This window comes from Quercus suber, unplaced genomic scaffold, assembly GCF_002906115.3.
Source record: "Quercus suber isolate HL8 unplaced genomic scaffold, Cork oak 2.0 scaffold_702, whole genome shotgun sequence".
Taxonomy (NCBI): Eukaryota; Viridiplantae; Streptophyta; class Magnoliopsida; order Fagales; family Fagaceae; genus Quercus; species Quercus suber.
This window is the reverse complement of record NW_027070143.1, coordinates 53,672-74,024: the sequence shown is the minus strand read 5'-3', so window position 1 is coordinate 74,024 and position 20,353 is coordinate 53,672. Positions and strand designations below refer to the sequence as shown.

The window sequence follows — 20,353 nt, the reverse complement described above, 5'->3', positions numbered from 1 at the left end:
CCATTTGAAGAAGTACAATTATCTTTCTCCGGATATGTTGAGATGTTATGGCCAAAATGCTTGCAAAGGCTACAAGACTTCTTTTTCTTTCCTAATTCTCTTCCAGCTTTCATTCATTTTTGATTCAGGTGACCTTTTTTCTTTGAGAGCGAAGGACAATTAAAGAAGCAATCTCCATCAATCATATCATTAACATTAACATCAACCATATTTTCCTTCTCCACTAAATTTTCATCATCCAACACTAGCAATCTTTTTTCACTTAATTATGCTTCACAACACCAACGTGGTGGTAAATACAAAGATGGAATTTGGTAACAATCTTTATGAAGGAATACACTAAGTATGTGACGACAAAATATACCTCAAAATTCAAAATTCTTGCAACTACAATTAATCATCTTACCATCCCATAATACCTTGTGCCTTTGACTAGTTTCATCTTTATAATATTGTAACACAAATTCAATACTGTTTTCTTGAACCACTAAATATTGTGTTGCTCTCCTAAACTCCTCTTGAAAATCTTGAAAGCATAGGGGGTCAAAACATTATGTGCTTGGCCTTCTATAGGTGACATTGATCTTAAAGAAGAACCTCTATATGTCTCCAAGACATTATATCATGTGATTGTGCTTGCTCAATATATTCAATGCCAAGATCAACATAAAATTCCAAATAGTAAAATAAATTAAAAACTTTTGTATGACATATAAAGACTACAAATATTAACAAATAAAAAAATATATATACAACAAAAGAAATCAATGGTAAATAATGACTTACTTGTTTGATGAGTTGGATCAAGTTTGTGGTAGAACTAACAAACCGTTTAATAAATGCATTTATACTTTCCAATCTTCCGGTTGTTATCCCACCAAAAAAATGCCCACGAAAGTAACATGGTACCCAAAAGTGCTTGATTTGATATAAACCAATTACATTTTTGTTAGAGAGCATGTCATATTTTGTCATAACTTGAAGCCATTGATTGTCAAACTCTTCACATGACTCTAACTTATATAACTTATAGAAGTTCATGCACCAATTTGAATATTAATTACAAAGAATTGATGTAAACCAACCGCTAAATTTAGTGGTAATATGGCATAAACAAAAGACATGTTTTGTAGTTGGCAATTCTTTTGATATTGCCTTTGTAATCCATAGATCTTGGTCCATCAAAATTGCCTTGGGTTGATTCTTCATTAAACATGCAAAAGTCTGCTAATCAAATACAAATTTACTAAAGCATGAAAATATTTCAAAGGATAAACGTTATTATTCAACTAATTAATCAAATGAAATTTAAAAAGACAAAGAATGTCTCTTCATTAACCATCGAAAGACACTTGTTGTTTAATTTCAAAGAAGTGCACAACCAAAGAGAATTGTCTTTCCATGATTATTGATACTAACAAAAATACTAGAAGGCATATCGTAAGCATTCACATTATAAATAGTATAAAAATTAATAATAAAAAATCACATCTCTATATTTTGGTACCAATCAAAACAATGAGTAGGTGACCAAAAATTATGTTCCAACGTATTTTCTTCATCAATTGTAAATGCATATTGAAACCTAGAATTATCTTCAATAGCAAATTTGCAAAATTGTAGGAGATCCGTGGCATCGTTCTTTGCATTCTTCCTTCTCATTTTCACATAAAGATTATGAATATCCCTTTGAAAAAATGGAAGTTGTCCATGTTTCAAATGCCTCTCAAGTTCCATAACACGCATTACCTCTCTGATTGAAAGTCCAACTTCTTTCAATAAGAAAATGTGTTTTTCATCATCTACAGTGATAACTCGATTGGCTTGAAGAAATTGCACTTCCGAAGGAGAGAGCAAATCATGATTGTGATCTATAACAAACTTAGTGACATGCCATTCTCAAGGAAAAATATCAAATGACTTTTGTAAAATGATACTTACATGAGCTTTACATCCACATTTTAAAGACTTCCTATTTATTGTTCCTTAGATAGATCCACTATTTTTGGGTTGTTTACCTTGTAGATAACAAAAGAAATCACATCTTACTATTTCTCTTTCTTTCTTTTTTTCTCAATACAACCTTTTCAAATTGTAAAACTATATCAATTTGCATAACTTTTATAGAAAATGAAAGCTTCTTCTTCGCTAGGAAAACATTGACCAATAAAAGGCTCAAACTCACTTTCTATTGAATTTATATCTTCATGTTCTTCAATTATTGGACATTCATTCCAATTAATTATTTCCTCTTCATAAGTATTATTATTTTTCCATCATTTGAAAATTCAACACAATTCTTTGAAACACTTCCATGAATCTCACTTGCAATGAAATCATCATCAACTTGGGCTATATTAAAACAGAAGTTTAAAAAAAAAAAAAAAGTCAACATCATATAATATAAATATATATATACAAATAAAATGAAAATAATAATTCCTTCTTGAGACAATTTATTTAAGTCAAAACAATTTATTGGAACAAATTGACGAGTCTCACTTGCATCTACATTATCATCCATTTTAGCTATATTAAAACAAGATTTTAAAATATAAACATCATATTCTATGATAAATGGAATGCAAATTTACAAATAAATAAAATTATAATACCTTCTTGAAGGGGTTCATTTAAGTCAAAACAATTTTTTAGAGTAAAGGAGTGAGTCTCACTTGCAACTACATTCCCATCCATTGGTGCTATAATATACATGTATTAGAAATAAAAATTAATATCATATTAATTTTGGTCCTATATTAAAACAAGAGTTTAAAAAATAAACACCATATTCTATGATAAATAAAATGTAAATCACAAATAAAATAAAATTATATTACCTTCTTGAAGTGGTTCATTTAAGTCAAAATAATCTTTTGGAGCAAAGTATTAAGTCTCACTTGCAACTATATTACCATCCTTTGTGTTACAATATACATGTATCAAAAATAAAAATTAACATCATATTAATTTTAATCTATTTTAAAAAATAACTATGAATCAAAAAATATATATACAATAATGTTACCATTTTAATAATTCCTCAATCCTTCATTGACAATTCTTCCTCTCTTCTTCTCTTTGATATTGGTAAAGGGGAAGAAATTGAGTTTGATATTGGTAAAGTGAGTTAAAATAGATAATAAAATATTGATAAAATAAGACTTAATAAATAAAAAGTAAAACGGAGAAAAATGTGTTAAAAGCTCAATTTTGTTTAAAGAAGAAAAATGCCCCTTGTCAGCCATGTCTTGTTTAGGAGGGCAATTTTGTTCCAAGAAGAAAATTCTTCTTGCTTGCCGTGTCTCACTATTTCTCCCATTTATTCAATATTTATATTCAGTGGGACCCACACTATTTGAACTGCACTGTGACTATCAACATTTGCCACAAATATATAATTTTAAGAGCATCCGCAGCAGTGGTGCTAAAAAGCCGTATTGGTATTTTTAGCACCTCAAATACCTAAAAACTTTCTGCAACAGTGGAGCTATATGTAAAAATTTTACCTCTTCAGCTACAGTGCACAGCCATCTATAGCTGTGCACTGTAGCTCCAAAGCTAAAAAAAAAAAAAAAAAAAAAAAAATATATTTTGTTTAACTTTCTCTCTCTTTTCCATTAAAATATTTCTCTCTCTCTCTCTCTCTCTCTCTCTCTCTCTCTCTCTCTTCCTTCTCTATCTTTTCTCTCTTTCTTTTCGTCAAACACAGAGTCTCAACTCTCTCTCTTCCTTCTCTATCTCTTCACTATCTTTTCTCTCTTTTTTTGCGTGATCGGCGATGGCATGGGTCAGTGGGTCGGCGATGGCTGGTCTGGTTCAACGATGGTCTGGGTCTGATGGTGGGTTTTGTGCCTCTTGGTCTTGTTTCTTCTCTCTCTCGATCAAGCTTAAATGTTGGGTTTGATGGTGGTCTGGGGTGCTAGCTCAACACTTTTGGTCTGAAAATCAAGCTTAGATCTGTTGGGGCCCATCACCGATCTCCCCAAGCCCCATCACCGATATGTTCCACCGACCCACCCCAAGCCCCATCGCCGATCTATTCTGCCAATGTCTACTGTGTTGATTTTTTATTTTGTCTATGATTGGTGATTTTATTTGGTCTAGGTTGAGGAAAAAGATTAAGGATTGGGTTGGTGGTTTTTTCTTTCCTACTGTGGACTTCTGTTGCTGTTGGTGGTGGTGGTGGATGTTTGTGTGTGCTAGTGTTTTTTTTTTTTCTTTTTTTTTTTTCTGTGGATGTTTTTATTATTATTTTAATGAGTTATTTGTATTATTTTAATCAAATAGCTAAAAATATAGCTCCATTGCTGTGGGGTGTAAGAGGTAAAATAGATAAAGTGACTTTTGTAGGTGCCAAATAGCTATATTATTATTATTATTATTATAGTAATTCTAAAATGATGCACCAATATAGACTGATATCGTAATTTTCTGTTCCAATTGCTAATCTGAATAGAATTCAAAACCTTGGTTCAAATGAACCTCTTGCCCTAAAGAAAAAGAAAAGAAAAAACTAAATATAAATTTTTAAAATTTTGTTTGAACCCTTTCAAATATAATTTTGAACACCTGGCCCTAAAAACTAATGAAAAAAAAGATAAGAAGAATCAACAAGAAATTAAAAAATGAAAAAAGAAGACGAAGATTTGTAACCAAAAAAATAAGGAAAATAAGAGAACATAAATTCACAAGCGCAATAGAGGAAGCTCAAGTTTTAAATTGAATCCCTTATAAAAATTTAGGTAAATTCATAAATAAATAAAAAGTAGGAAGAAGCGTTTTAGTACAATGACATAATATTGAAAATGATAATGTGAATATTCACTAGCATAATATTGTCAAAATGGAAACGTAAAACCAAAAAAAAAAAAAAAAAAAAGGAAGTGTCAAAATTAACAAAGGCATTATATTGTCGTGGAGAAGCATTTTAGTCCAATGACATAATGTTGTCAAAATTAACAAACACAATATTGTCATAGCTTTTTTCTTTTACAAGCTCAAGAGTTTATACCTAACATTTCAAACAAAATATTGGATTCAATCCCATTTAACTTGAAGTACATTTTTTTTTTCTTTTTTTCGCACCATTTGGGAAAGTACAATTATCTTTCTCCGGACATGTTAAGATGTTATGGTCAACATGCTTGCAAAGGCCACAAGACTTCTTTTTCTTTCTTAATTCTCTTCCACCTTTCATTCATTTTTACTTTCAGCGACCTTTTGTCTTTGAGAGCGAAGGACAATTAATGAAGCAACCTCCATCAATCATATTATTAACATTAGCATCAACCATATTTTCCTTCTCCACTAAATTTTCATCATCCAACACTAGCAATTTTTTTTTCACTTAATGATGCGTCACGAAACCAAGTGGTGGTAAATACAAAGATGGAATTTGGTAATAATCTTTATGAAGGAATACACTAAGTATGTGATGGAAAAATATACCCCAAAATTCAAATTCTTACAACTATGATTAGTCATCTTACCATCCCATAATACCTTGTATCTTTGACTAGTTTCATCTTTATAGTATTGTAGCACAAATTCAATACCATTTTCTTGAAGCACCGAATATTGTGTTGCTCTCCCAAACTTTTTTTGAAAAATCTTGAAAGCATAGGACATCAAAACATTATATGCTTGGTCTCCTAATGGTGACATTGATCTTAAAGAAGAACCTCTATATGTCTCCAACATTGTATCATGTGATTATGTTTGCTCAATATCTTCAATGCCAAGATCAACCTAAAATTCCAAATAATAAAATAAATTAAAAACTTTTATATGACACATGAAGACTACAAATATTAACAAATAAAAAATATATATACAACAAAAGAAATCAATGGTAAATAATGATTTACTTGTTTGATGAGTTGGATCAAGTTTGTGGAGAACTACAAACCATTTAATAAATGCATTTATACTTTCCGATCATCCGGTTATTTTCATTCCACCAAAAAAATGCCCACGAAGGTAACATGGTACCCAAAAGTGCTTGATTTGATATAAACCAATTACAGTATGTTAGAGAATACGTTATATTTGTCATAACTTGAAGCCATTGATTGTCAAACTCTTCAAATGACTCTAACTTATATAACTTATAAAAGTCCATGCACCAATTTGAATATTATTATGAAGAATTGATGTAAACCAACCACTAAATTTAGCGTGCTATAAACAAAAGACATGTTTTGTAGCCAACAATTCTTTTGATATTGCCTCTGTAATTCATAGATTTTGGTCCGTCAAAATTGCCTTGGGTTGATTCTTCATTAAGCATGCAAAAGTCTACAAATCAAATACAAATTTACTAAAGCATGAAAATATTTCAAAGGATAAACATATTATTCTACTAATTAATCAAATAAAATTTAAAAAATAATTGTAAAAATTTACAAGACAAAGAATGTACCTTCATTAACCATCGAAAGCACTTTTTTTTCATTTAGAAGAAGTGCACAACCAAAAGAATTGTCTTTCCATGATTATTGACATTAACAAAAATACCAAAAGGCACAGGGACGGACCTACAATAGGGTGTGGGGGATGTATTTGTGTGTGTGTGTGAAATTTTAAATTTTCGTCCTAATAGCCCCCCCCCCCCCCCACTTAAAAAATAAATAAATAAAACTGGTATACAAAAAAAATCGTATGATGCTGAAAACTGACTAACTCTCATCCAAAAATAAATAAATAAATAAATAACCGGCAAACTAAAAACTACAAAATAAAAAATAAATATGGACTAAAAACCTAAATTACAATTCTCAAATTTGTACCCTAACCTCACTCTTCCCCACTCAACCTCATCAACGCCTCCAATCTTCTCACTGCTACTGCTGTTCTTTCCCTCAGAGCTATTGCTCTCCTCCTCAGATCTAGACTATTGTTGCTACTCCTCCTGTAACGCCCCAAAATCATAAGCAATAAATGTCTATTTAATCTGAATAATCCATAAAATATGTTAAATAAAAGAAACTAGCAACCTTGAATCTCATCACAAAAGTCAGGGCTCTAATTCACCAAATACAAAAACATCCTCAAAATAATTCTCCAATACAATGTTTAATGTCATAAAATAATAATAAATCCCCAGTTCTACAAAAATAGTTCATAACTGCTGTCTCCCAAGAATCTCTACTCCAGTAATCCCTCTAATGTATCTGTAATGGGAAATAAAGGAGGGGTGAGATAACTCAATAAGTGGAATTCACTAACATGGGGGTTGGAACAAACCTTTCAAATAAATAATTTTTACAACAATTTCATAACTTGCAACTCATCAATATTCATCCTCAAATATTTCATATATATAAGAACAAATATCTTTATATTGTGAGCCATCATATATATATATATATATATATCACTATCATCACATAAACAATTTCATAGGCTTTTCTCGTGGTCAACGTTTACGCCCCGTTGACAGGGTTGTGCTGTCCTCCTTTTTGGACTGGAACCTCATTTTCATCCCCTTTCTTAAGGATAGTTCCTTTGGAACCAAAAGGTGCACTCTCTTGCTAAGAGCTTCCTTTTTGGATCCTCAATAATATAAAAAAAAAAAAAAAAAAAGAAAGAAAGAGAAAAGGGGTTAACTATGAAATTATAAACCTAGACCTAGAACCCCACTTGGTTTCCCCTCTCTCGTCGGACAGGGGAGGCCATCGTGCCACTCCCCTAATACGATCAAGAAGTCCTTTTTTAGGCTTTTGTTGAAATCGAGGTGGCATTGGATAAGCCTGACCTTGGGGTACCTAGATTTTAGGTAATACCACTGTCTCGTTAGGTGATAGAGGTTGTGAATCCAATTCACGTCATGGTGAGTGAGGTTTAAGTCCATTCTCTCGTTAAGGGCATCTACACTAACTATGATTCTAAACATGTTTGGGGCACATAGGGTGGGAACTAACTTATGGGCCCTAAGGTAATCCCTAGTGACCGTGCCCATAGGGATTCTCATCCCTCCTTCTATGAAGGCAATCATTGGGATTACCACCTCTCCCTCTTTCCTCGCCTCATGCCATTGCCCTTCCTTACAGTATCTAATCTCAACTCCTGACGGGATCCTATATCTAGCTTTAAAGCTCTCTAAATCCTCCTCAGAGTCTACCAAATGGGCGAATCTACCCATTTCTAAGAAAGATTTGGAGGTACTAAGAAGATTGAGAGAAATAAGAGGAGCCAAGGAGGAAAAGACAAAGAAAAGAAAAATAGATGGAAAAAGTAAATGAAGAGATTTATAAAGACTTACGTAAAAAAGGGAACTGATCTCCTCGAACTAGCTCTAGGTATTTTTGAGGGCACAAGTAGTTTGGGTAAGTTTGTAGGTTCAGTGTATAAGTGCTAAAGTAAGATAAATGATTGATTTGGGTAGCATTTATATCAAAAAGAAAGTTACAAGCAGGAAAATTCCTGCTTGAGTTCCAGCAAAATCCCCAGTCGTTAGATCCACATCGCGCCGTAGAATGTGGGGAACATGGAGCCGTAAAAATTTAATGAGGACGTGTCTTGTATGCCGAAGTGTCAAGAGCAGGGCTTAGGCAGATAAAAAAGGCATTTGCGCAATCAAGAGTAATGTATGATAAAGGTAAAATGGATGTGGTGATATCGAAATCCTCTTTTTTGCCCAATGAGCAAAAGAGAGGAATTATGAGGGGATATTGTAGGGATATTAGGCCCAGTAGAATGTATTAGGTCGGGTGCTTAGTCCAAGGACACCTCATAAGTCCGAGGATGGATAAACATGCGATAGAGATCAACATTAATAAATAAAGTAAGGGATTTAGGTGTTATGTTCCAGGGAAGTAATCTGAGGATGAATGCTTCCTCTGCTAAGTAAAGCTGAGATCAAAAGATGCGATTTGACATTAAGAGCAACGTTTCGGACAATTCCACTGATAAGGATAAGTATCAGGAAGGAACAAGACAGAAGGAAGCTGTGAAATATATAAGAGAAAACTAATACCACCGCATTAAATGCTTAGCAACTAACTCTCTAACTGCATTTATGTGAAGAAGACCCCTAAACAGTGTTGTCTCAGCTACCCCAACTCACAGAATGCCTGAGAGGGTGTCCGATAGGACAAGCACTTAAGTGATGGCCTAGATGATCAACAAATAGAGGGCCAAGATCATCTAAAGGGAGATATATAATCTAAGGGACCCTCCTTAGAGAAAGGATAGAGAAATTAAGAGAAAAACACTGTAGCAATCAAGAACTAAATTTGTAATCAAACTTGAGAGAAATATATAAGAACTAACCTCCTCGGATTATGCCAATGACGATTCTCTTTAGATTAAACCAGCTCATCTTCATTTTTTTGTCATCTGAATCCACTTTACGTGTTGTCCAACTCATTAAAGCCCAGTTTTCCAACCCACTATCTACAAATTCATTGTATTGGGTTTTGCGTGTTGTCCAACTCATTAAAACCCAGTTTTCTAACCCACTCTCTACAAATTTATTATATTGGGCTTTTTGGGCCTAATTTGATCCATCCTTTGGGCTAGGAACCAAATCAAGTTCTTACAATTAGCACCGTTTGTGGGAAATTCTAGTGCTGTAGTGATTTTTACATTCCACCAATGTAGGTTCAGGTCTGAATCTGGAGGAATCTATGGTATCCCAACGTCATGATCATTTTGTTAATCTTCGGACCGAAAGGTTAGTGTGCATATTACTCATACTAGCAAGAGTTAATCTCGAAACAGGAGCCACCTTTCTCATGAGGAAGATACTAGTGCCTTGCAACTGGAGATTGATCATCTAAAAAGGAAGTTGCGCCATGAACAAGAAAGGCGAACTCCCTCTAATTCTGACGCCTCTTCTGACAATAAAAAGGATAGTAGTTATAGACCAAGATCAAGGACTCCTCCTAATGAGTCTTTCTCGTATGATAAAGACTACCACTATGAGCGCAGAAGTAGGAACTCGTTTTCCAAAGGCTTGGGAAATGACACGATAAGCAGAGCGCTCAACCAAATTTCTAGGTCACCTTTCACGCGCAGAATTGAGGAAGGGAGACTTCCTCGGCAGTTTACTCAACCAACGTTCACCATGTACAATGGTCAAACAGACCCTGTGAAGCATGTGAGCCACTTCAACCAAAGGATGGCCGTGCACTCCAAAAATGAAGGCCTAATGTGCAAGGTGTTCCCCTTCAATTTAAGGCCCGTGGAAATGAGGTGGTTTGATGGCTTGGGAGCAAGTTCCATTGATTCCTTTAAGGAACTCACTCAAGCATTTGGATCTCACTTTATTACATGCAGCAGGATTCCTTGGCCCTTAGAATCCCTATTGTCTATGGCCATGTAAGAAGAAGAGACGCTGAAAACGTATTTAGACAGATACTGTGAGATGTTCAATGAGATAGATGGTGACTTTAACGATGTGGCCATCAAGACTTTCAAGGTCGGCTTACCTACGAAGCATGGTTTGAGGAAGTCTCTGACTGGGAAACCTGCTACCAGTGTACGCCAACTCATGGACCGAATTGACAACTTATAAGTAGTATAAAATAAATAAATAAATAAACACATCTCCATATTTTTGGTGCCAATCAAAACAATGAGTAGGTGACCAAAAAATATGCTCCAACTTATTTTCTTCATCAGTTGTAAATGCATATTGAAACATAGATTTCTCTTCTTTAGCAACTTTGCAAAATTGTAGGAAATCCATGGCATCATTCTTTGCATTCTTCCTTCTCATTTTCACATAAAGATTATGAATATCCCTTTGAAAAAATGGAAGTTGTCCATGTTTCAAATGCCTCTTAAGTTCCATAACACACATTACCTCTCGAATTGAAAGTCCAGCTTCTTGCAATAAGAAAATGTGTTTTTCATCATCTATAGTGATAACTCGATTGGCTTGAAGAAATCGCACTTCCGAAGGAGAGAACAAATCATGATTGTGGTCTATAACAAACTTAGTGACAAGTCATTCTTGAAGAAAAATATCAAATAACTTTCGTAAAATAATACTTAGATGAGCTTTACATCCACATTTTAAAGACTTCATATTTCGTTGCTCCTTAGATGGATCTACTATTTTTAATAGTTGTTTACCTTGTCAATGACAAAAGAAATCACAAGTAGCTATTTTTTCTCCTTTTTATTTTTTTTTCTCAATACGACCTTTTCGAATTGTAAAACCATATCAATTTGCATAGTTTCTATAGAAAATGAAAGCTTCTTCTTCACTAGGAAAACATTGACCAACAAAAGGTTTAAACTCATTTTCTATTGAATTTATATCTTCATGTTCTTCAATAACCCCATTTCATCTATTGGACATTCATTCCAATCAATTACTTCCTCTCCATAAGTATTACTATTTTTTCCATCATTTGGAAGCTCATTTAATTCAACACAATTCTTTGAAACACTTCCATGAATCTCACTTACAATCAAATCATCATCAACTTGTGCTATATTAAAAAAAAATTAAAAAAATAATTAACATCATATAATATGAATTATATATTACAAATAAAATGAAAATAATAATATCTTCTTGAGACAATTCATTTAAGTCAAAACAATTTATTGGAACAAATTGATGAGTCTCACTTGCATCTACATTGTCATCCATTAGTGCTATATTAAACCAAGAGTTTATAATATAAACATCATATTCTATTGTAAATGGAATGTAAATTTACAAATAAAATAAAATTATAATACCTTCTTAAAGTGGTTCATTAAAGTCAAAACAATTTTTTGAAATAAAGTAGTGAGCCTCACTTGCAACTACATTCTCATTTATTGATGCTATAATATACATGTATTAAAAATATAAATTAAAATCATATTAATTTTAATCTATTTTTTTAAAACAACTTTGAATAAATAAAAAATAAAAACTCATAATGGTACCTTGTTTAATAATTTCTCAACCCTTCAATTTTTATATTAAGCGGGACCCACACTATTTGAAACTTAACAAGAGTTGACTTATGCATAAATATCCACAAAGTTTCGTTGAAAGGGGAAAAAAAATGGGTGCTATTGGAATCCTTGTAATCTGCGTTTCAAGCTCTGTGTGTCTATACTTTCTCTTAGCTCTCATCCGGGTCCTTCTCAAACTATGTTGGACTCCAATTCGCATGCAGTTTCTAATGGGTTCACAGGGAATCAAAGGTCCTTCCTACAGATCCTTCCATGGAAGCACCAAGGAAATTTTGAACATGAAAAAAGAAGCCATGAGCCGGCCTATGGATTTATCACATGACATAGTGTCCAGAGTTCATCCTCATATTCACTCATGGATCAACAAATATGGTAAAAAAAAATTATGCAAATTAGTAGTTGAATTAGGATTTTGTGTTGTTTTTCTTTCCCTAATCAAGTTGTTCTCCTGACTCAATTTGAAGTATGGCTTTCTCAAATTTTCTTTTATTTTTTTTTATTTATGAGTATATGAAAATCTATCCCAATATGTACATATTATGAGTATTATGAGTACATATTACTATTAGTATCAGAGGCACAATACACGGCATAAAGACTATATATTTTCAACTATGTTTATGCTGAATTTTACTAAATTTGGTCATTTTTCATTTTCTTGCCTTTTTTTTGGTTTGGTCCAGGGAAGAATTTTCTTCAATGGAACGGTCCTGAAGCTCAAATGGTCGTAACAGAACCAGAGCTTATCAAAGAGATACTGAATAATAGAGACAACGCGTTCCCGAAGCCAAAGACGACTGAAGGTTTTATAAAGAAGCTCTTAGGAGATGGGCTTGTGACATCTGAAGGTGAAAAATGGGCAAAGATGCGAAAACTCGCCAATTCTGCCTTCCATGCAGAGAGCCTGAAAGTAAGCTCTTAGGATACATTTGGGATTAGAGTTTAAAGCCAATATTTAGCTTATTTTGGCTACTATTCATAGGTTTCAATGCACTTTTTAGTACTATTCATGAATCATATCGTATTATTTTAGTTAGTTTTTATCTTTATCTACAGTATTTTTAGTAAAAAGTTTTCAATTTCAGGTAAATAAGCTATTTTCAAATGGACTCTTAAGTGTTACTAGTTATTATTGGCATTGAAAAGCTTGTTCAATCGATTATCTTAAGAGGAACTAAACACAATGTTAAGATATGTTTCACATTTTGCACATGTTTAAGAACCACTTAGTGGCTTGAATCAAGGCATATCAATTGTCATTGATTCAAGCCTAATCAAGAACTTTTCTTGTTCTTTCTCTGTTTGGTCCACTTTAATACTCAATGAAAAATAAGCTTATTAATAAATTATATACAAAAAAAGATAGATATAAAATCTTAGTTTAATTTCCTACTACTATGTTTTGGGAGAATTGGTTTGAGAGGAACATGGCACATTCTCATCAACAGGTTAGGTAAAGTTTATGTGAATAACAACCTATTTTAATCAATGAAAAAGCTTTGGCTACAAACTTGATTGTAGCATTAGGTTTTAAACTACTTTAAGAAGCTGAAATGTGTACTTTGTACATGACTCACTTGTTGGTTGGCTAAGCGTGGTTAAGAGCATCTTTAGCAATCTCTCTAAATTTATATACTGTTTGGAGAATGAATAGTAACTTTTTCCTTTTACCTACTTACTTTTTCAAACACACTTTCCAACAGACTCTCTATATTTTTCTCTATCCTATTAAAATATTATTTCTTTATTCTTTTTTTAACATTTCTTCATTCATTCCTAATGTATATATTTTACAAATTCCAAACAACATTAATAATTATATATGTTTTTTTAATGAGAAGTGTTGTGTCTATAACATTTTTTCGCAATATTTTTACAACAAAATCTTATGTGGTAAGTTGTTACTAGTTCTAATTTGAAACCGCCATTTAAATTATTTTTTTACTCACCAATATCAACTAATAACAATCTGTCATTTAAAATTTATTGTGAAAATATAGTGTAACATTTCTCAGTGAAAATATAGTGCAACTGATATGGGTAACCATAGCATGGATATATGTGATTTGCATTAATATAAACAAATCATCCATCCTTCTATTATTTAACCTCGACCTTTGAAAAAAAATGTATTGACGAGGAATTGGTAGTAAGTGGGAAATACATCTTATTATTTGCTTGAATATATTACAACTACAAATTAAATTAAATGGTTAATTTTCAAAGCATAATATCAACAGAATTAAACATAGATACAAGTTTGAGGGAAATTATTTTGAGTTACTCACAAATGTATAAAACACAAATATAAGACAAGGTATAAGAAACATGCAGAGCATTCCTTATGCAATAAACCACGACCATGCTTATCTAGCATGCCAGAATAATCTCTCCATCCATTGTAAAACTTTGAAGGATTGTAGACCTTATGGGCCTGCGATACAACATAAAGAGGAAAATAGCAAAGTAAGTAAATTATTTAATTAATACCAACATTAAGAGGGTGAAAACTATGATTTTTTACGGACAAAATGGGCTTCTGCCCTTTTTGGGCAAATTATATAGGGAAATGTCTTCCTTCTCAAACTAAATAGGGAAATGCCTCTCTTTTAAAACTCGATTTTTGATAAATCGAGTTAGAAAAAAAAAAATTTTTGAAGCCCTAAGTGGCGTTTTAAGGAGCCTATAGTAACATTTTAAGGACTTATAGTGACATTTTAAAAACCTATAGTGACCTTTTTTAACTCGACTTCAAAGAAATCAAGTTATAGGTAAAAAAAACGCCACTATAGGTCGATTTCATTGCCTATAACTCGGTTTCAATGAAGTCGAGTTAAAAAAAATGTCACTATAGGTTTCTTAAAAACGCCACTATATGGCCTAACTCAATTTATCAAAAATCAAGTTTTAAAAGAGAGGCATTTCCCTATTTAGTTTGGAAATAGGGGCATTTCTCTATATAATTTGTCCGAAAATGGCAGAAGCCCCTTTTGTTCGATTTTTTTACCTTCCATGTAGTCAAACAAGTTGCATTTACTCCTAGAGCCAAGAAGAATGTCCCTGACCAAATGCAGCTCAGAAATGGCCTTGCTAATGTCCCATCGTTCTTGTGGCAAATCCACAGAGCACGCCACTCCAACCTTGACCATGGATATCAAACACTCCTCTTTTCTATTTGTAGGGCTAAAATTATGATTATCAATCACTTCATCAACATTATTTAAAAGCTTTGAGTCAGCAATCTCCATTACACAATTAGGCAAGGCCATGCTAGCATAATGGTGAAGGCTAAAGCCTCCCTCAAACATGTGATCTGTGGGCCTCTTTCCTGTTATCATCTCTAACAATAGGATTCCATAGCTGTAAACATCCCCTTTGGTTGACACCTCACTTCCTAGACTGTACTCTATCATTCAAGATATTTGACATAAATAATACATTCACATGACAATTAGGGATCTAAAATTAATGTAATCATGGTTAATGTGGGAAAGCATATATTAACAATTAAAAGACCAGTAAATTTTTGTTACCTGGAGGAGTGTACCCGATTGTTCCCCTTATTCCAATTGAGCTGCTTTGTTTTGGAATTGTAAGTTCTGAAAGAAGTTTTGCAAGCCCAAAATCTCCAACATAAGCTGTCATATCATAATCAAAAAGAATGTTACTTGGCTTTAGATCACAATGAACAACTGGCACTTGGCAATGGTGGTGTAGGTAATCGAGTGCATATGCAACATCAATGGCAATGTTTGTTCTTTGAAGAAGGTTCAAATTTTGTATCTCTGCTTGCTCGGTATTTGTTTCCAAATCCATATGTAACCATTTTTCTAGACTTCCATTTGGCATGAACTCATAAACTAGAGCCTTAAAATCATTTCCTTGAAAATCCACACTTGAGCAGGAAGTTTTTATCTTCACAAGATTCCGGTGACGAATATTTTTCAAGGCGTCAAACTCAGAGATGAAGCTCCTAAGAGCTCCTTGACGTTGAAGATTTAGTACCTTGACTGCAACAATTGACCCATCTTCCCCAAGGATGCCTTTGTACACTGAACCAAAACTACCCGCACCAATCAAATTTGTTAATGAGAACCCATCTATTGCTTTGAGAAGCATTTGGTAAGACACTTTCAAAAGCGACTTTCTCAAGGTAGATCTTGAAGACTCATCTTTTCTTATATTTTTGCGCCAATAAAATAAGAAAAAAGACATTGTGGCAACTACAAGGAGCACACATGCCACTGAGATTACAATTGTGAGTGTGAGAGACCACTTCGTTTTCTTCTCTTTTTTAGTTAACCAGCTAGGCAACATGAGTTCTGATATGCCCCCACAAATCCTGATATTGTCGACAACTGATATTGAGCTAGCATTTGCAAACACTCCTTTTGTTGGAACCTCTCCCTGAAAATCATTGAAGGATAAATTCAAATTCTTGAGGGAGAGTTTTTCCAAGAAATTTGGAATTTGACTAGAGAAGTTATTCCGAGAAAGATCCATGACTTGAATACCTCTCAAAGAACTAAAGATGTTGGAATTTCTCCTTGAAATAAATTACCCTCCACATAAAGGTACTCAAGGCTTGTGCAAGAGCCTAGTCTGCTTGGAATTTTACTAGACAACTTGTTCTCAGATAAGTTCAACATTGCTAAATGGACTAACTTGCCGACTTCTGATGGTAGTGATCCTACGAAAAAGTTTTGTGCTAAATTGAGTCTAATTGACAGCATAGAAATTGCAAAGAGTTGCTTTGGAATGGTGCCATTGAGATTGTTTTGAGAAAGATCTAGAAACAACAAATTTTGGCACTTTTCTATACTTGATGGGATAGTTCCTTGCAATTTGTTATTATTTAAGGACAGTTCATTTAACAATGATAAGTTTCCAAGGATAATTGGTAACCTTCCTGAGAGCCTATTGTTACTCGAAGAAAATCATTGTAACTTTTGAAGATTACCAATATCACTTGGGAGATGAGGGAGGGTGAGGAATAAGTTTGCAGGAAGGCTTCCACTAATATCATTTCTAGCGAATGACAAAGTAACAATAGACGAAAGATTATATAAAGATGGAGGGACCAAACCAGAGAGTTCGTTTCCCATCAGTCCAAGTGTGTCTAAGCTTCTCAATTGACCCAAGGCATCTGGAATGTGTCCTCCCAAGACATTATGGACTGCAGATAAAATTTGTAAAGAGCTAGAGTTTCCAATGTAAGATGGGATTTCTCCTGTGAGATTGTTGTTGCGAAAAAGAAGAAACACCAGCTTTGACAAAGAAGCAAGCTTCTTTGGGATTGACCCCGAAAGGTTATTTTTAGAAACTTCAAGATATATAAGTTTGGAGCAATAGGAAAGGTTTGCAGGAATTTTCCCTTGGAAGGAGTTATTAGACAGGGCCAATCTTCGCAACCTNCTTGAAAAGAATCTTACTACAGTTTGAAAGATCCTACAATGGTGTTCACACTATGAAACACTCTGTGGAAAGCAATGAACTAACAAAGAAAGAAAGAATGAATAAGAAAAGATAGTTCAGAGAGAAGAGATAGAGATGAAGATAGAGAAATGAATTCTGGAGAGAAAAGATAATTGCTTGATTGATCTATTGCATACACATTTACAATATATATAGATTACAGAGACTTGGTAGCTCCCAGATCAGGTTCCTTGAATCCCGGAACTAATTCCTTGAATCATGGAACTAATTAACTAACTCTAACTGCCTAACTGACTTGATGATCATCACCACGCAGTGCTGCTATCTGTGCAATGGCTAAACGCAGTGTTTCATGAGTCCTAAACGCTGCGTTTCATTTAAATACAATTTTGCTTCTCAGTTGTAAATAGAACGACACCGTTCCATAAACTAGCCGTTGAACTAGCCGTTGGACATTTCATTTGTCTTGATCAGTTGCTTCTCTGTTGCTTCTCTGTGTGTACTCTTAACACCACTAAATGATTAGTTTGCAGTTAAATAAAGCTAAATCAGCCATTTAGCCTTGTGTAGATACAGGTCTATGGACACGAAACCATAATGAGAATAGCAAGGAATCCTAAAGGAGAACTTACTTTAATTTGCAAGGACAACCAAAGTAGACTCAATGAACCTCAAATTCGTGATTTGTGAGGGTGACACACTAAATGTCATCGGCTTCTGATGATGCACAAACGTATTTATGGCAATAGCAACAACGTATTCATTCTTCTCTATTTGCTTGTGAAACCAAAGGTTGAATGGGTGGAGGTTACCATTTTCTCTCTAAATATTTTTAAAAGTCATCTTTAATGGGCCTCTATATAGGCTCTCTATTAGGGTTATAAAACTTAGTGTATAGCCAACTTGAAGTAAAAAGCACCATATCCAAAACTAAAATCGTAATTTTTGGTAGATCGACAGCTTATCTTGATAGATCAAGATACTTATTGAGAAGTCAAAACTTCTCTTTCCTTGAGCTAAACTTGGGTCTTTCTCTTGGACTTGAAAATACACCTTTTGACTCAACAAAACTTACAATTTGTCATGTTTCCTTTACATTCTTGTAACATTTATGTCCAATAAGTTAAGTGTTGTCAAACTTTGACAAATTTGAGCTAATTTACATAAAAAACATAGACAAACATCATAAAAATAAACAAAACTTCTCATACTTACATGCTAATTCACAAACCCAAAGCCCAGATACATCCAGAAACTCTTATGATGTTTGCTCCATGGTTTTTTACTTTAAAGAAAATGAGTTTTTTCACGTAAATTTTTGTATTTTTGTGTGTGATTGATATTTTGCCTTAGTGTGATTTTGGTGATTATAATTTTTAGTTATTTATTTATATTGTAACTTATTTTCTTAAGTCACACCAAACTAGATATAGGTACCTGATAAAAATACCCTAGTTATTAATTGGAGGCAAGCCCGAACCATATATATTTTAGGAAATTTTGCCACGGCTCTCTCAGTCCTGGACTGATATGATATCCTTTCAATAATTATATAGGAGTACATTACAATGTATACTAGTTTACTTGAACGAACCCACATATATAACATTATTGACATGCATCTGAAAGGATGTGGAAAATGGGTCTTCCAATGCCTATATTAAAATTGGAAGCTCCTTTTATGGATGATGTCGCATGGGGAGAGAAGAGTGTGTACAGCAATAAGTGGCTAACACAAAAGTCTCTGATAGCACATACTCTTGTCTAAACTTTTTGGTTGATGTCATACAAAGAAAGGTTTACATATATGTTGGACTAGGGTCGCGAAAGAACATCAACTTCAGTGCTTCATGATGTATTTTTCTCGCTGAAGTCACAAATATATTTAGCCAATAACCATGGGACTAATTAGAATGTCGTTGTCTGACGCCAGACTAAAAGCCACAATTGTATATACACTCGAAATGTTTGTTTTTTATGTCACATATTAGGTGCATGATTGGCCTCATCCAAGTGGAGTATCAAAGCAAAAATCTATCACCATTTGACACACCCCATAAATGTTAGTTTATGATGTCACATTCTATGGCCATTAGTTAATGCTATATATTTTCACAACAAATGATAGAAGTTAAGTTATTACTTGTTCTAATTTAAACTCACCATTTAAATTATATTTTTATCCATCAATATTTGTCAATAACAATTTGTCATTTAAAATTATTTATGAAAGTATTGTGAAAATATTGTAGATATAGTATTTTTTGAAAATAAAATAAAGTTTACTTGTTTCTTGTGACACTCATGGTGGTCCAAATGTATGACAGGGTAGCAAAGATGTATGACAAGGGAATTCTTACTGTTTATCCTCCTTAAACGCACCTATAAACAGGGGATGTGAATTGGAGAACTTTTTTCGGACATTCTTGTTGGTTGGAATTTTGTCATTCTTTAGGCTGTCCGAAATGTCATTTTGTTTGCTTAAATTTGAGTTGCAACTTAGGGTGACAAACAATAACTAAAGACAGAGCAAGGATTTTGATTGAGCGGAAGTATAAACATAACAAATAAAAAATTGAAAATTCAAATAAAGATTCATTTAATATTAACAAATTATCAACAAATTAAAAAATACAACTAACTTTATTAAATATTCCGCAATTGATCATTTAAAACAATCTGACCAATTAATTTAAAACAAGTAGACAACTATTATCAACTTTAGTTACTTTACTGGTTACTAGTAAGAGTATCAAGTTACAACCCACAAGGACCAAACCACTTACCTTTACTAATTAGTAGAGAGAGAGAGAGAGATAACTAATTAAATTAGGCTACGGCAAGGGCAACCAATGACCGCGGGATGCAGAAGGCTAAGGCGAGGGGTGTTGGCGGCGTCCAATCCTACACGGTGCTTTAATGGGAATTTAATAGCATGTCACTCAGCAAACTTCAATCACTATTGAATGAAGTCCAACTTAGAGCAAAT

General features: G+C 33.4%; 1 protein-coding gene and 1 long non-coding RNA gene across 2 annotated transcripts; one reads left to right on the top strand and one right to left on the bottom strand.

The window, feature by feature from the left end:
* The first annotated feature begins 11,996 nt into the window (after positions 1-11,996).
* On the top strand, positions 11,997-12,838 carry LOC136064530 (uncharacterized). Its single transcript, XR_010626157.1, has 2 exons — positions 11,997-12,300; positions 12,612-12,838. It is a non-coding gene; the product is annotated as an uncharacterized LOC136064530 (long non-coding RNA).
* A 1,516-nt stretch (positions 12,839-14,354) lies between these two features.
* Positions 14,355-16,764, bottom strand: LOC112019260 (receptor kinase-like protein Xa21). The gene is made up of 3 exons (XM_065766387.1): positions 15,462-16,764; positions 14,936-15,334; positions 14,355-14,362 (listed from the first exon to the last, which is right to left on the bottom strand). The coding sequence occupies exons 1-3, from the start codon at positions 16,429-16,431 to the stop codon at positions 14,355-14,357; spliced, it is 1,377 nt and encodes a 458-aa protein (XP_065622459.1). The 5' UTR covers positions 16,432-16,764.
* Between the last annotated feature and the right edge of the window lie 3,589 nt (positions 16,765-20,353).

What these genes read in the sequence shown, in the direction of transcription:
- LOC112019260 (XM_065766387.1), bottom strand. Translation starts at nt 16,431, where the DNA reads ATGGATCTTTCTCGGAATAACTTCTCTAGTCAAATTCCAAATTTCTTG. An exon ending in AATCGGGTACACTCCTCCAG is followed by an intron (nt 15,335 to 15,461) that starts GTAACAAAAATT and finishes CTTGAATGATAG; the next exon opens with AGTACAGTCTAGGAAGTGAG.